The 14,642-nt window shown below is 44.0% G+C and overlaps 1 protein-coding gene across 2 annotated transcripts in view; it reads left to right on the top strand.

Annotated features, from left to right (window-relative positions):
• The window catches only part of RYK (receptor like tyrosine kinase), a 53,642-nt gene that overhangs the window by 17,989 nt on the left and 21,011 nt on the right, over positions 1-14,642 (top strand). Inside the window, exons 3-9 of one of the 2 annotated variants that reach the window (XM_057380981.1) lie at positions 1,367-1,466; positions 1,779-1,913; positions 3,571-3,627; positions 4,261-4,405; positions 8,306-8,406; positions 11,183-11,308; positions 13,751-13,837. In XM_057380981.1, coding sequence (XP_057236964.1) covers positions 1,403-1,466; positions 1,779-1,913; positions 3,571-3,627; positions 4,261-4,405; positions 8,306-8,406; positions 11,183-11,308; positions 13,751-13,837 — 715 coding nt within the window. In that variant the 5' untranslated portion in view covers positions 1,367-1,402. Of the gene's footprint in view, positions 1-1,366; positions 1,467-1,778; positions 1,914-3,570; positions 3,628-4,260; positions 4,406-8,305; positions 8,408-11,174; positions 11,309-13,750; positions 13,838-14,642 lie in introns of both variants that reach the window. The other variant, XM_057380980.1, reaches the window with a different exon arrangement.

The raw sequence follows: 14,642 nt of genomic DNA, 5'->3' as shown, positions 1-14,642 counted from the left end.
TGAAGCCTCTGAAGATCATATTTAGAACAATTGTTGAGGAAATTTCTAGAAACATATGCTTGGAGACAAGGAGACGCTATAAAAGCAGCATCCAGTGTATTATTACTAAGCCCTGATTAAATGGAAAGGGTTTTTATGTCACTTAATCACCGTGGCTGGAGCATGCAGCAACAGCTGTCAGAGAGATTGCGTATTGCTCTTGCATTCTGAAGCATTTCCAGTTACTTAACAATTTGTTTTCCTGTATGAAATGATCTGTTTAGTCTCTGCCAGATGTTCATTCTGTTTTTTTAAACTTGAGTGATGATTGTTCTTCTGCCCTGAAGTAGGAAAGGCTGCAGTAGGAGCAGTAGCAATAAACAASTACAGCAGCGCAGTTCCTGAAGATTCCTCCTGCTGTTGTTCTTCCACTGAGATGCTAAGAGAAGTGAATTTTGACCCTCAGTGGAATGGGGTTGAGTGCCAGCCAGCCCAATATCATATTTCATCTCCACAGTGACAGTTCAGTCACTTCTCCCTTGTGTGGGAGTTCCCTTGTCACAGCTTCAGCCATGGGCTCTCTGCATCTCTGGCCCTGCTCTGTGTTTCCTTGGTCTGCCTGTGAATTCTGAGTAGGAATTTTGGAGTTTGTGTAGCCCTGCTTCCCATTCCTGTGATCCCACCCCTKTGTTCTGACTTGGTGTAGTGCAGCTGCAGGAGCTCAGGAACTGGATTGTGTCTCTTCCCTTGGCATTGTGACTGAGAAATAAATTGATAACAGAAATGAACCATATTATGTTTTAGAAAGGGTTAAACAACCATTGGGACAAAGTCAAACAAATCCATTCAGCTGAGAGTGGAGGGGTAGGATGAATTTCCAAGAGGATCTTATGACTTAGAGTAGGTCCTGCCCTTTTTTTTTGAATGAATGTTTGCAGAGTCAGCTGCTTAAGTGGAAACAAAATCTTGACTATAGTTAAATGAACTATTTCTAAGCAATTTTGTTTGTAAAACTGACTGTGGGAGGGGGGATTTTTGGAATTCCTATGGCTTTAACAGAATGACTTTTAAACAAGTACATTTAAAAGTATCAAGCAAAGTTTTCCGGGGGAGGTTTTTTTAATATGGCACTCTGAGTTCTGCCCCAAATTTTAGGGAATTATTTCAAAAGTGGCTTCTGTTCTGGCTTTCTTAATTTAAACTGTCAAAAAAGTCTTGATACTTAAACATCACCTRAGAAACTTGGATGTGGATGCCTAAAATTGCCAGCACTTTTTGAAAATAATGTATTTTATTTTCAAGAAGAATTATGAAAAGAGATGCTGCATTTCTTTTTAGTCCTGGACAGATTTCTGATGCGTTTTCTCTCTCCCAACTGTTGTTATAGGTTGAGTATAAACTGGGATTTCAGGTCCATGATCCCATGGCTATGGCTCTGCCCCAGGCCAACATTTCTCTACAAGGAGAAGTTCCTCGCACCCTCTCAGGTAAACTTTTCCACCCCCATCCAGCTCATGGATGAATAATGGTCACTTAGCCACAAATGCAGTTTTAGTAGTCTGTGAATGCTTAATAAAATTGTCATAAATTATTTTAAAATGTGTCCTTTGGTGCTCTAATAGCTGAAGTGATGAGGCGTGAAGACTCAAATAGCATTTCTTAGTGTTGAGTTTTTTAGCCATGTACTRTATAAACAGCRTTTTWAAAAAAAWTTRAAAAATTATTTAAATATTYTCTCATCCCAGTGTCTGAGAAGGGCTCACCCTCACCTGAATCCCTGTGTGTTGTGTGTTTTACAGTGTTCCGTGTTGAACTCTCCTGCACTGGCAGACTCGATTCCGACGTCACAATATTGATGCAGCTCAACTTAACGATAAATTCCTCAAAAAACATCACAGTTTTAAATTTYAAACGAAGGAAAATGTGCTACAAAAGTAAGAGATTAAGTTTCAGATGTTTAAAAGTTTTTACTATTAATGCGTGGTAGGAAAAGGGAGTTGGATGATGATATGATGATATGATCATAAGAGTAACAGAGTGAATTTTGGGGAGGATCAGAAGAAACCAGGTAAAATTCTGCCTTTCAGAGGGCAGAGGGGGAACTTTTGGTTAAAGCAGAAGCTGGTGAATGAACAACTTTCCCAAGAGTTCTGCTGCACTGCCAGACCTTTTTATAGACACATGACAAAAAGCATTTACTCTGTGTTTGAAAAGAAACTGCTACATTCTGAGAATACAAACTGTTCTAAGAACTACCAAGAAAATCTACTTATTTTATAAATTGTGATAAATTGGCTGTTTAGTGAGTGTAGGAGGTGTTAGTCTGTTGGATGTGAAGCACAAAATGATCCAGACTTTGGAAATTCTAGATTGACTCTTGTATTCCCACCTGGAAATCTTGAAGCATAATTTATTCTTGGATTGTTCCTGTTTACTGTTGCTGCTTCCTGGAATTGTCCTAATGTTTTCATAGGCATCAAAAGAAAATTATTTTGGAGAATCCCAGAAGCTGTGCCTTCCTTAAAAATGGCTGTGGTGTCCCATTCCTAGGCAGTGTTTGGGGATGGCCACTTCTCTCTTTGCTTGCTTCTCCTGCCTCTGTTCAGCTCCCTTGGAGCTGGGTTCCAGAGGGTGATTTGTCCCTTCTCTTGATCAGAAATGTCTAAGGATGAACTTGGGGAAGGTGTGGGTACAATGCCAATGTGGCCTTGTAGCACATAATGTTGGGATACTCGTGTTCCCTTCATTGAGGCTTCAGGAAGACAATTCTTAATTCAAAGTGCATATTTCCTTCTATTAAAAATGGAGGTCTGGCTGATAATGGTGATGTTTTTACCTTTATTTCATGTTTTCCTGGGTATTTTTCAAATATTCCAAGTGGAAGAAGTCAGTCCTGCTGATTTGTTCACAGCTTACTGAGCTGTGTTTGTCCTAGGGAGCTTTCCATAGGCACCACACAGTTCTCTGGGGGTGACACAGAACCACTTCCTGAGCCATCAGAAATGCATCTTACAAAGATCACATTTCTGCAGGTTCATCAAAACAGCAGTGGCTTTGTTTGGTGTGTGTTGATTGGTGTAGACCATGCAGGGATTTCTGATTGAATTGAATGCATAAGTTAGGAATATGCAGGAACTTGCGAGTGGTTTGCTCTGGGCATTCCAGGATTTCCTCCTAAACATCAGAATAGTCTTGACTGAACATCCTAGGAATGATTTTCTCTCCTGTAGAAGCTGATTCTCTGAGGTCTTTGTTTAGTGCCTTAGCAAACACTGACATTCTCTGCACCTCCTCTTGCTGCTGCTTTGGACTTTGGACAAGCTGCAGGGTTTTAGGTGGATTCAGTGGGTTCAAGCTTTGCTTCACTGGATGTGTGTGTCAGTGGTGAAATAARTACCTCACCTGTGTTTTTCAGTGTGATTTTAATTCTACCATGGTTAGGTATTTCAATGTAAATGTAGGGATAAGTATAGGCCTTCAGTTAGCTCTCCTCTTTTGACCACCAGATCTGTTTTTCCATACCTGAAGCAATGTGAAGGGCTGCGATAATAAATGTACTCCAAACTTAATGGCTTTYTTTCACCTCTTTAGAGCTTGAACCAGAAGTCAAATCTCCAACAGCTGATAAAAACAGCAGCAAGGCTATCTGTAAGTAAACCTGAATGTACAACTTGGGCTGTAAAAACTGGAAAACTTGGGATGTACTTTGATTTCACAGCTTTCCCTGTGAAAACACTCTCCAGGTAGTCTGTGCTATATTGAGTATTGCTGTGTTTTTTTGGTAATTAATCATTTMACTGGTGATGAGGAAAAGACCCTATTCCAAGTCTTGTAACAACTTTTGTATCACATCCTACGGGCTTTGGTTTCCAGACATGGCTCTGATCTATTTTTTGACCTTAGGACATGTCTGGTTTGCTGTATATATTTATCAGTATTGAAGGAATAGAGTGAAGTAGTTTCATTTCCTCCCCTTCTAGCTGGAAATGTCATTGGCTGACTGTGGCTCCATAATACCCAAAATGGGAGTGTTTTTGCCAAAATGCTGTTGGAAAGCAGTGGAGTACATTGCTCAGTGCTCTCTTTACCTCCCACTGTCTCTTCCAGGGCAGTTATTCTCCTGATTGAACATTTGAGTTGCCTCTCCTTGCCTCCAACCCCTCTGCCTGTGTTGCTATAACAGACTAACAAAATGTCATTTCTTGGCGGTTTTGTTTGGGTTTTTTTGTTGGTTTCTCTCCTTTTTGAGGAGGGTTCAGTGACTTTCCACCTCTGTTCCAGTCGATCCTGTAAAYGCAGCTCCCACCACTTCGACCCGGGTGTTCTATATCAGTGTGGGCGTGTGCTGTGCTGTGATATTCCTGGTGGCAATAATCCTGGCTGTCTTGCACCTCCACAGCATGAAAAGGATAGAGTTGGATGACAGGTACGTGTTCAAGCATTCCCAGTGTGCTTTTGGGACATACTTACTCAGATTCGTGGGAGTTTGGCCTCAAAATGAGCACTCTGTGGTAGTTTGTAATTTCTGTTCTCTATGGCAAGCTGGAGCAGTGAGTGCTTGTGTGGGGGTGTGGTAAGAGCTGTGCTGCAGAAAGGCAGCAGTTCCACATGCTCTGCTGTTTATGAGGTGAAAGGGTTGTTCAGGTTTTGCCAGAATATTTGTGTGGAATGGGAAAATTCAGACAGAATCAGATCTGCAGGGATTTGTCAGGATTGAAGGAAAAATTGACTTGGGCACACTGGAAAGGCAGGCTGAGAGAGCTGGGGGTGTTGATACTGGAAAAGAGAAGGCTCTGGAGAGACCTTCGAGCCCCTGACAGTGCCTAAAGGAACTCCAAGAGAGCTGGAGAGGAACTTTGGACAAGGGGTGGAGGGACAGGACACAGCAGTGGCTTCCTGCTGACAGAGGGCAGGGATAGATGGAATATTGGGGAGAAATTCTTCCCCGTGAGGATGATGAGGCCCTGGCACAGGGTGCCCAGAGAAGCTGTGGCTGCCCCTGGATCCCTGGCAGTGTCCAAAGCCAGGCTGGACAGGGTTTGGAGCATCCTGGGGTCGTGGAAGGTGTCCCTGCCCATGACTCGGGGTGGGACTGCATGGGCTTTTAAGGTCCCTTCCCACCTAAACCATTGCATGATCCATGATTGTGTGAAAACATTTGGGTTTTACTGACATCTACAGGAGACTGAATTTCATTTTTCCCTGCTTTGATCAATTTTCTAGTATTCCCTTTGGCCTTAGGGTACAGTCTGAGCAYTACAACTGCTTGGTTATAAAACTGGCACTGGCGGATTCTCCCAAATATATTTCCAATCTGGAAAAACCGTGACACATGCACGGAAAAGGGGCTTGTAACATGAGTCCACAGGCATTGGAGTGGGGATTAAACACTGAGGAGAAGGGAGGCTGGAAAGGCAGGTGGACTGRGGCTGTGTGAACAGCCTGCATCAGATGCTGCTGTTCAGGAGCCGGCAGTGTGAAACCGGATCCTTTGGAGAACAGTCGGCCTGTGGGTGGTCACCCCTGTGAAAGGCTATATTGCACTGAAGGATGTCTTGAACTGCTTCTGTGCTGCCTGCAACCTCATGGAGTAGCTTCATCTTTTCATCCTCCTCCTCTTTGTCCATTCATCTGTTCCTTTCAGTTTTCTCCCTGCCATCCCCTCCCCTGGTGTCCCCAGCCCGCGTGGCTTTGGCAGTGCCACTACATTGAGCASTTGTGGTTTCTCAGTTGTTTCTAAYCAAATGAATTTGTCAGCYTTCCTCAGTTCCTTTATGCCTCATTGTCTAATTGAGRGGTTTTAATCAGCTGAAGGTGKTAAAGGGTGTTAAATTTAAATAGGYTTAAATAAAGCTTGCTTTAATTCAGAAAGGAAAAACATTTAYAGTGTGGGATAGTGTCATTTGTGAGGCGTTGAGGTGTCCAGCCCAGCAGTGTGATCAGATATCTTTCCATTCACTCCATGGCACTGGATTTCTGTGGTGATACAAAGTAAAAATAAAAAACACCGGCTGACTTTCTGTATAGATAGAGCTTAAAATCCGTCTAATGTTAATCCTTTGTGCTTTGCAGGTGTTAATAATTTGCTCTAAATCACTAYATACCCTACTGATAAATTCTGSTAAAGTTAGGGGRCTTTCCCTGTCYGTTGGAACGARAKGATCTTCAAGGTCCCTTCCAGCMCAGACCATTGTGTGATTTTATGAAGTTTATGCAGCTCCTGGGGTTTAGCTATTCAAGCACCATGTCACAACTTATTTTTTGAGCCTAAAGGTGCCTGAGCTGGGAGAACTGTGGATATGCTGCTCTGTAAAAGCTGTGCTCAGGCAGTGCCGGAGCAAAGGTGTAACAGAAGCAAAATGTGCTTGAAAATCAGGAGCTGTGGGGTTTGTTTTGGACAAACTCACTGAGAGAAGCAACGACTTTTGATTTGCTTGTGAATAATAATCTCAAACTGTTTCTGTAAAAGGTTCCTGAATGGAATATGACAATGTCATTAGGGTTAACGACCTCCCAGGAGCAACAGAGCCTGGAAAACCCACTGGTGCACTTAATTTCAACCCCCAGAACTAAATAAAACCGAGGAGGGTTGTTAACTGGAAGCTCAAGCCAGGCAGCTGGGTTTATAGGCTGCGCATGGGTTATTTAGGAACATTGTATTGGAAGTCCACAGCAAATGCTGCAAACCTCGGAGCAAAGGCTCTGGAAAAGTGCCAAGGAAAGCTGGCATGGTTTTAACAGCAGGATAATGGGAGTCATTAAAGYAAGAAGGCATCGTTCAAATAGCTGACAGAATGTGCAAGTGAGGAAGCTCAGGAAGCGAGTTAAACCTRAAAACCAGAATGAAGCCAACCCAAAAGGGTGTTTTTCAAACTTGCAACAGGCATTAAAGGAATAATTCCTTTCTCACACTTGCCTCCAGCCAAAGGAATCCGCAGGGCTGGTGAGTGATCAAGTTACAAAAGGAGTTTCCAGCCRGAGCAGGAAAAGGAAATGCAAGTTGTGCCTTGGTGTTTGATGTGGTGACCATGCCAAGACACTTCTTCCYGGGGAGCTCGCTGCAGGGTGGATAGCACTGAAGCAGCTCGTGGATGGAGTAGTGGGAACACTTCAGATAAGCAGTAATAAGCTGCCAGTACCAGAGAATTTCATTCAAAAACTCTGAAGGAAGTTACAGGGGAACAGCTAGACCAGTGGCTTTTAGCCTTGTGCTAAATGCTGGGCTGGACCTGGAAGACAGGGAATGTGGGAATAACTGTAAAAAAAAAAGGTTCCAGGGAGGGATTGAGGCTAGGTATAAATAAGTAAGTCTGTATTGTGAGAATCAGTAGTAGATTCTGTTCCAAAATAAAAATTCAGTGGATGCATCTACGATTGTGGTGTAATGGGGAAGAGTGAACCTGGATTTTTGTTTTTKAAAGGAAGTCTGAGTTCAAAGGTAGCAATGGACCTGGGGGGGCATCACCAGCCACGTCTTACAGGAATGGCTGCCATTGTTTGGTCAGTGCTCAACAAGAGCCCAAGGAACATTAAATGTTGATTATTTGGCCAAGCAGAGGTTATATCCCAAACYAGTTTCCTTGCTGTCCTCTCAATACAATCAGCAGTGGAAAAGCTTTGAAGTTGGATAAAAGGGKGGGATGCTTGTGTGTGTCTGAGGAGGGGGACATCAAAAAAAGCTTTTGACTCTTCTCTCTGACMGGGTGACAGGTTCTTGGTCCATTACAGCTTCAGCAGCCCTTTTTGTAGGGTTTTGGCTATGAAAATAAGACAGAAATCAGCCTGATGTAGTTTAAGCTGGGTTTACCTGTCTCATGGATTCTCTGTGGACCTCAGGTCCTTCTGCCCAAAGAAAGCATCTCAAAAAGCACATTGTAGCTGGTGCTGGAAGGGGCAACAGGTACCCTTAGGGAGGGGGAGTGACAAAGTAGGGTAGAGCAGTTTGGACTGTAAAAAAGCCCCCATCTGAGTAGGACATCGGTGCCATGAGAGAAATGTGTTCAAATCTTCTCTGGAATATAATAGTTGTTCTTGGGATGACAGGGTGGCTCTGGCAAGAAATGCTTTATTCACTTAAATTGTTCAAAAGTGGGGGGCAAGTACCAGAAAATACAGCAAATTCTGAAAAGCAGATAGGAGGAAGCCATTCATGCTTAGTGCCAAGATTTTTKAATTACCTGAAATACATTTTCATGTGTGAGAGACTTCAAAAACTCTGCTCYTTCAGCATCTTGCCTTAAAAATCCGTTTTTGACCTTGGTAAGTTAATTTGGAATGTGTTGGAGTGGCAACAGTGATGTTGATGTGCATTTCTGTTTCCCAACAGCATCAGTGACAGCAGCAGCTCGCAGGGGCTGTCACAGCCCTCCACGCAGACAACGCAGTACCTGCGGGCTGACACGCCCAACAATGCCACACCAGTAACCAGTAAGTGTTAATCTAAGCACAGACACTCCTGGCACACTGCCTTGGGGTCAACTATGAGAGAAGAGCACAAAGAATCCTCTGGCTGTGTCACTTTGCCCCTCAAATTCACACAATGTGTGTTTTATCCAGCCATGCCATAGTCAGGAGCGAGGTCGGGGGCATGTGAGTGGTCATATGAGTGTGAGGCTGTGTTTGCCCCTCGAGGTATTCTCCCTGAACCCGAGCAGTCAGCCAGCCARACTTCACCAGAAGCTGGGAAGCATCTGTGCTTTAACACTGGGAAGAACCTGCTGCATGCAGTCCAAGCAGAGGAGAGAGAGCAGGATATATCAAGTCAGCCCTGGGATCAGTTACCAAAGCAAGTGATCCCATGTGTGGGAATCCTGGTGGTTGTATTACTCTTTTCGTCTCTTTGCTTACAGCTTTGCTTGAAATATCAAATAGCTGAAGAGTTCAGTGAGTGGAAAGGAAAGGTGKCAGCAGTTTATGTACTGATCTGGTAACGATACCACAGAATCCCAGAAATCCCAGCTGGAAGGGATCCCAAGGATCATCCCCTGGTCCTGCCTAGATCCCCCAACAACGCTCCCCTGTGCATCCCTGGCAGCGCTGTCCAAATGCTCCTGGAGCTCTGGCAGCCTCAGGRCTGGGACCATTCCCTGGGGAGCCTGGGCAGTGCCAGCACCCTCTGGGGACAGAAGAACCTTTCCCTGATCTCCAACCTGAGCCTGCCCTGGCCCAGCTCCAACCATTCTCTGGGTGCTGTCCCTGGTCCCAGAGAGAAGAGCTTGGAGTTGCTCCTTTCTCAGTCTCCTCAAAGTTGAACAGACCAAGTCCTGTCAACTATGTTCTGAGTTCATTCTGTAGCTAATGAACGTATTTATTACCTGTGCAATTTTTACTCCCCAAATTATTGTCTGGTGTAGGGCTATCCCACCCAGCATTGCTCCAGGGAAGGGATTGTTCCAGCTGGAGAGAAGGTGGCCAGCACAGGGACACACATGGTTTTTTTTTTAAGCAACTGATAAGACCCCAAAGTCTCTCCCATTGTCCTGTGATGGCACTTGGTGGTAGTGACTGTCCCATCATGAGGGAGCACAGCAAAATGGTATTCATTACTGTCAGCCCTCTTGTGTTCTCCTTTTTCCTCCCCATATGTGGAAGCAGGTATTTACCTGAGGTTGAACTGCAGGTTTGAGAGAGATTTGGCTCYCTTCTAAATTGTACATCTCCCTAAAAAGCATTTTATTTGTTATCTCAGTTCATCTTTCCCTTGCAAAGAGCTGCCTTTAAAATTTGTTTGGTATAAGCATTAATTCAAAAATAGGTTTTAAAAAAATTGGATATAATTAAATGTTAAAAAATTTCGTTTCTGTGGAGTTTGGAGACTTTATCCCGCAGTTAATTCTAGGGCTGGTTTCCCCCTTGTCACCTGAGTCCCTTTTAATTTTCCATCTCTTACTGTCACAGAATCATTTAGGTTGGAAAAGCCCACCCAGATCATCAAGTCCAACTATTCCCCCAGCACTGCCAAGGCCACCACTGACCTATGTCCCCAAGTGCCACATCCATGCAGCTTTTAAATCCCTCCATGGATGGGACTCAACCAGCTGAGATCTGTGCCAGGGCTGGACAATGTTTTGGGGAATGGGATTTTCCCTCATATCCAATCTAAACCTCTCCTGGAACAACCTGAGGCCGTTCCCTCTCCTCCTGTCCCTGTTCCCTGGAGCAGAGCCCGACCCCCCCCCAGGTGTCCCCTCCTGTCAGGGAGTTGTGCAGAGCCACAAGGTCCCCTCTGATCCCCCTTTGCTCCAGGCTGAGCCCCTTTCCCAGCTCCCTCAGCTGTTCCTGGGGCTCCAGACCCTTCCCCAGCTCCGTTCCCTTTCCTGGACTCACTCCGGCCCCTCAGTGTCTTATCCCAGCTCACACTGAGCTGCTGATGTCCTGCCAATCTCAGGTTTTTTGTTTGGCTTTCGAAGTGACGCAGGTTATTTCAGCTCAGTTGCAGTAGCTGGAATGTTGACCCCCAGAATCCTCTGGCCACAGGCAGGGACCAAGCCAGGGTGCTTCATCCCTCCTCACCCTGCCCAGTGTGGCCACCACGCCCGAGTGGCACCTGTTTGCTGTGGGCAGCCCTTGAGTCACAGTGTCTCTTACCTGCTTTGGGACACCCCCAGTTGCACTGGAATGATGAAAATGAAGAGGAGAGGAGGTTGGATATGTGAAGAAAGCAGGATTGACATTCCTCATCATTCCACAGTTGGATAACTTTGTTTACAGTAACATTTCAATTTTGAAGAAAGTATTATGAGAGTCGTTCTCTGTCTGATAATTGATAAACATGTACAAAAACATTCCAGCCTTCCTGACTCTRCTGGTGTATCCAGATGTCTGGAAGTGCCAGAAGAGGGCACTGCTAGTTCGTTAATGGGGTAAGGCATCTTCCCTGCTCCAGTTTTACACCAGTCTCTCTATTTTCTCCTCCTGAGGGCAGTGCAGTGTTGATCACCTTCAGTACAGGAGTTTCCTTCACCTGGAGTTAATAACTGGAGTTATTKACATTACACCACAGAGAATTCTTTCCCTGCAGATGATTATTCTCGTGGTTTTTGCTTCTTAATACTCCCATCCTTTTAAAATGAATGTATAATATATTTAAGCTCGTGCTGCTCCCATATGTGTGGAGCTGTAGGAGGTGCTGAGGTGAAGCCCTGTCCCTGTTCTCATTCCAAGGGTATTTATGTTGGATTGTTTGGCTCTGCTGGCTCCTCAGGTTATCCCACATTACGGATAGAGAAGAATGATCTGAAAAGTGTCACTCTCATGGAGGCCAAAGCTAAAGTGAAGGACATAGCCATCTCCAGGGAGAGGATCACCCTCAAAGACGTGCTCCAAGAAGGTATTTACAGCACTCAGACACTTCATTCCTACARCATGGTGTAGATATATAAATACATACATATTTTTATTTACAGAGTTTTCTGAAATCATTCACGGATGATGTTTCTGATCCTCATAGCTTTGGTGGAGGGGAGGAGTGATGAGTTATGTTTGCATTTGGGGTGTGGGGCGTGGGGAAAGCAGCTTTCCAGAGTTCATTAGGTTGGGGGAGCGACCAAGCGTGCTCAGTAAATCATTCAGCTTGTCTGTCCTAATGACCTGCTCCCTGAAATGAAGGGTGGCTGAGCAGTGAGGTCATCAGTCAGTGCACTCAGTGGCAGGGAACTCACTGTTGGGAGTTCCTACAGGAGAGCTGCTCTTAACAACATGAAAAACAAAGCTAAATGAACCCAAAACCCAGAAAAACYTAGTTGTCCAAGCTTGGTGTGTCAATTTGATAACTTTATTTGGAAATCTAATCAACAGATGCAACATTTACAGCCCTGATTTCACAAAATCAGAGATTATTTGATTCTTTTCATGCAATATCCTGAGTTGGAAGGGACTCCYCAGGATCATCCATTTCCTGAATGTTCAGTGTTTTGTTTAATGTTCTCTTCAGAATCGTTCATGCACAACATGAATTGATTCTTTTTGACACTGAACTTGAAAAATAGGCTTCAATATTTAGTTTTCTTTGTCATTCACCTTTACTGCTGCAACTTTGAGTCTGTGTTCCTTGAGGAATCAAACTTCCCAAAGCTGCAGATTGGAGATAATAATGATTTGGATGCAGAATGTGTTTGTCTGAACAGCAGCAGAGGATGTTCCATTCTTGTTCAGTGTGTGCTTCTCAGCCTCTGAGGAGGCAGCTGTGTCCTCACTTCAGTGTGGGCCCTGCAAAAGCCTTCCTTGGCGTATGGGATGTGCTTTGTGTTCCTCAGGGCTGCCTGTAGCCAGCATGCTGGGAGTCATCCGTGACTAGAAGTGACTCAGAGTCCCAGCAACGCTTCAGATGTTTGGTGACARAGCTGCCCTGCTCTGCCAGATGAGTTTTAAAGAGTTGTTGAATGCAGTTTGGACTCAGCTCATCCTGGGATCTCGTTTCTTAGCCTCCAGCTGTTAATTTGAGTCAGAACCTTCAAAAGTTAATCAYAGAGTCATTAAGGTTGGAAAAGCCCTCTCAGGTCATCGAGTCCAAACACTCCCCCARCACTGCCAATGTCACTYGTGTCCCCAGGTGCCACATCCACGTGTCACAGGACCTTAAAGACCTGACCAGTTTTAGTTCAGGATCATAGCAGTGTTGAGTGTCTGCCACTGAAGGGCAAAAGAGCTTCAGAGGGGAAGAAGGGTAGATARAGTAAATGATGGAACTCAGATACATTTTAGGGATCTTGGCTTGAGGTTCATTATATACTTCAAGTAGTTTCCATAGCTTCACTTRCTTTAACATTTTAGAAATACGTATTTAAGGCACTTTCTTGAAGTCTTCAAGAACCAGGACAGGAGGGGTTTAGTTKCTGTTCAGTAATTGATGCTGTGTAGTTGCCTGGGAGTCTTGTGAGTTCTGCTGCTGCTTAGTGAGATTGCAGTCTGAGGATTCCTACCGTGCAGGGTTTCCTGGCAGCCCCAAGGCAGGTGACAGAAATGTTGCACTGCCCCTTTYTAAGGTCTTTAGAAACAAATAAAACTGTGTTTCCTACTATCAAAGATCTTTCAACTTAGTCAGGCAAGAGCTGGGAAAGGGCTGTAATGCAGGAATAGACTGTGTGGAGATGATGCACACTTTGGTGCAGAAAAGGGTTGCCAAGCTGAGCAGTGAAWACCAGTTAATTCTGTGTGTGTTAACAATTGTTCTCAGCCCAGCTCCTCTTCCTGCAGTAGCATCAGTTAACATTTTGTGAATTGAAAAATGTTGGAGAATAACCCCCAAACAAACCCAGCATCTTCCAGATGATGTGAARCTTTTGATTAATGTAATGCTGGTTATTTCAGACTGTTACTATGTGTGCTGGCTAGCCAAAATTGCTGTTTTCTTGTGAATGTTTGCAGAARACTTGGTCCTTGTGAGAAGTGCCTTGGCTGAGAATTCCAGACTGGCTGGGTGAGAAAAAGGAGCTGGAGTTCTTAGTGCAGGGAGCTGCCTGAAATGCCACAAATAGCCCATTATCATATTGGTATTTAATTACCCTGGATTCTGCTGCTGTCACTAGTTCACTCTCATGCTTGTCCTCTTAGCTTTTATTTATGTAAAACTTCAGTATTTACTGCCTGGTTGTGAATCCCCCTTGTGCTRGAGAGCCATTGGGTTCTCTGTTGGGGACTTTATAGGATTTGGAGACATTTAACTGCAGTTACTCCTCACTTTCAGCTGTGAAAGGARCTGTTTGCTTAAGATACTCTCAGTGTTATCAGTGTTTCCAAACCACACAATACTAATTGGATATTTTCTTCCTAGGCACGTTTGGGCGCATTTTCCATGGAATTCTAATAGAAGAAAAGGACCCCAGCAAAGAGAAGCAAGTTTTTGTCAAAACTGTTAAAGGTATGTTTGCATCAAGCACCATGTGCAGTTGTTTGAATTGTGCTGAAGGCTGAGGATGACAAACCTGGCTTTACCAACAACACCCTCCTTCCCAGATATTGCAATTGCTTTAAAAAGCAAAAGCAATTTGGATGYTTCCTTCAGCCAGAGAGAACAGTAATCTTATACGGAAGAAAAATGCATGTGTCCTCCACCAGTGCCTTCAGTCACTGCCCTTGAATGCTTGTGTTTATTATTGTTCTAAGTAAAAATTATATTGTTTTTTCCCCAGCATGTCATTGTCTTCCCAGCCACAGTCTTGTSCCCTGCAAACTGCTGAAAAACACCTGAAATACACCTTAAAAAATCTTGTAAAGCACATGGCTGTACAAAAGACAGGGCATGGTTTCTGCCCTCCTTAAGCTTTGCAATTGAAGTATGAGAATTTGCATTTAGAGCTGAATTTATCCAAATAAACACTATAAACGATAATTTATCCAAAGAATACCTGTGTTCAAGAAATACCTTGTTRGAGTGATTGAAATGGGGATAGGCAGACTTAAGGTACAAGGTGGGTGTAGRTGAAAACCATATTGAAATTTCCTACGTCTGTTACATGTATCCCACATCTCTCCCTTCCTCTGCACTCATCCTAAGTTCTCTTGTAGCACACAAGAGCTTTGCTGAATTCCCAAAACAGGTGTTTGTTTTACCATTTTGTTTTGTCATTTCAGTTGGGTGTCTTACTGCCTTTGGTTTTTCATTTGACAACTTCTTTAATACTTTCTTACCAAAAAAATAACTTCTGTAAGAATTGCAACTTGTT

The sequence above is a fragment of the Malurus melanocephalus genome, unplaced genomic scaffold (assembly GCF_030028575.1).
Source record: "Malurus melanocephalus ecotype Western Australia unplaced genomic scaffold, MMel_1.1 scaffold_485, whole genome shotgun sequence".
In the NCBI taxonomy this organism is placed as follows: Eukaryota; Metazoa; Chordata; class Aves; order Passeriformes; family Maluridae; genus Malurus; species Malurus melanocephalus.
The sequence above is the reverse complement of the archived record's forward strand: the minus strand, read 5'-3'. Positions and strand labels throughout refer to the sequence as shown.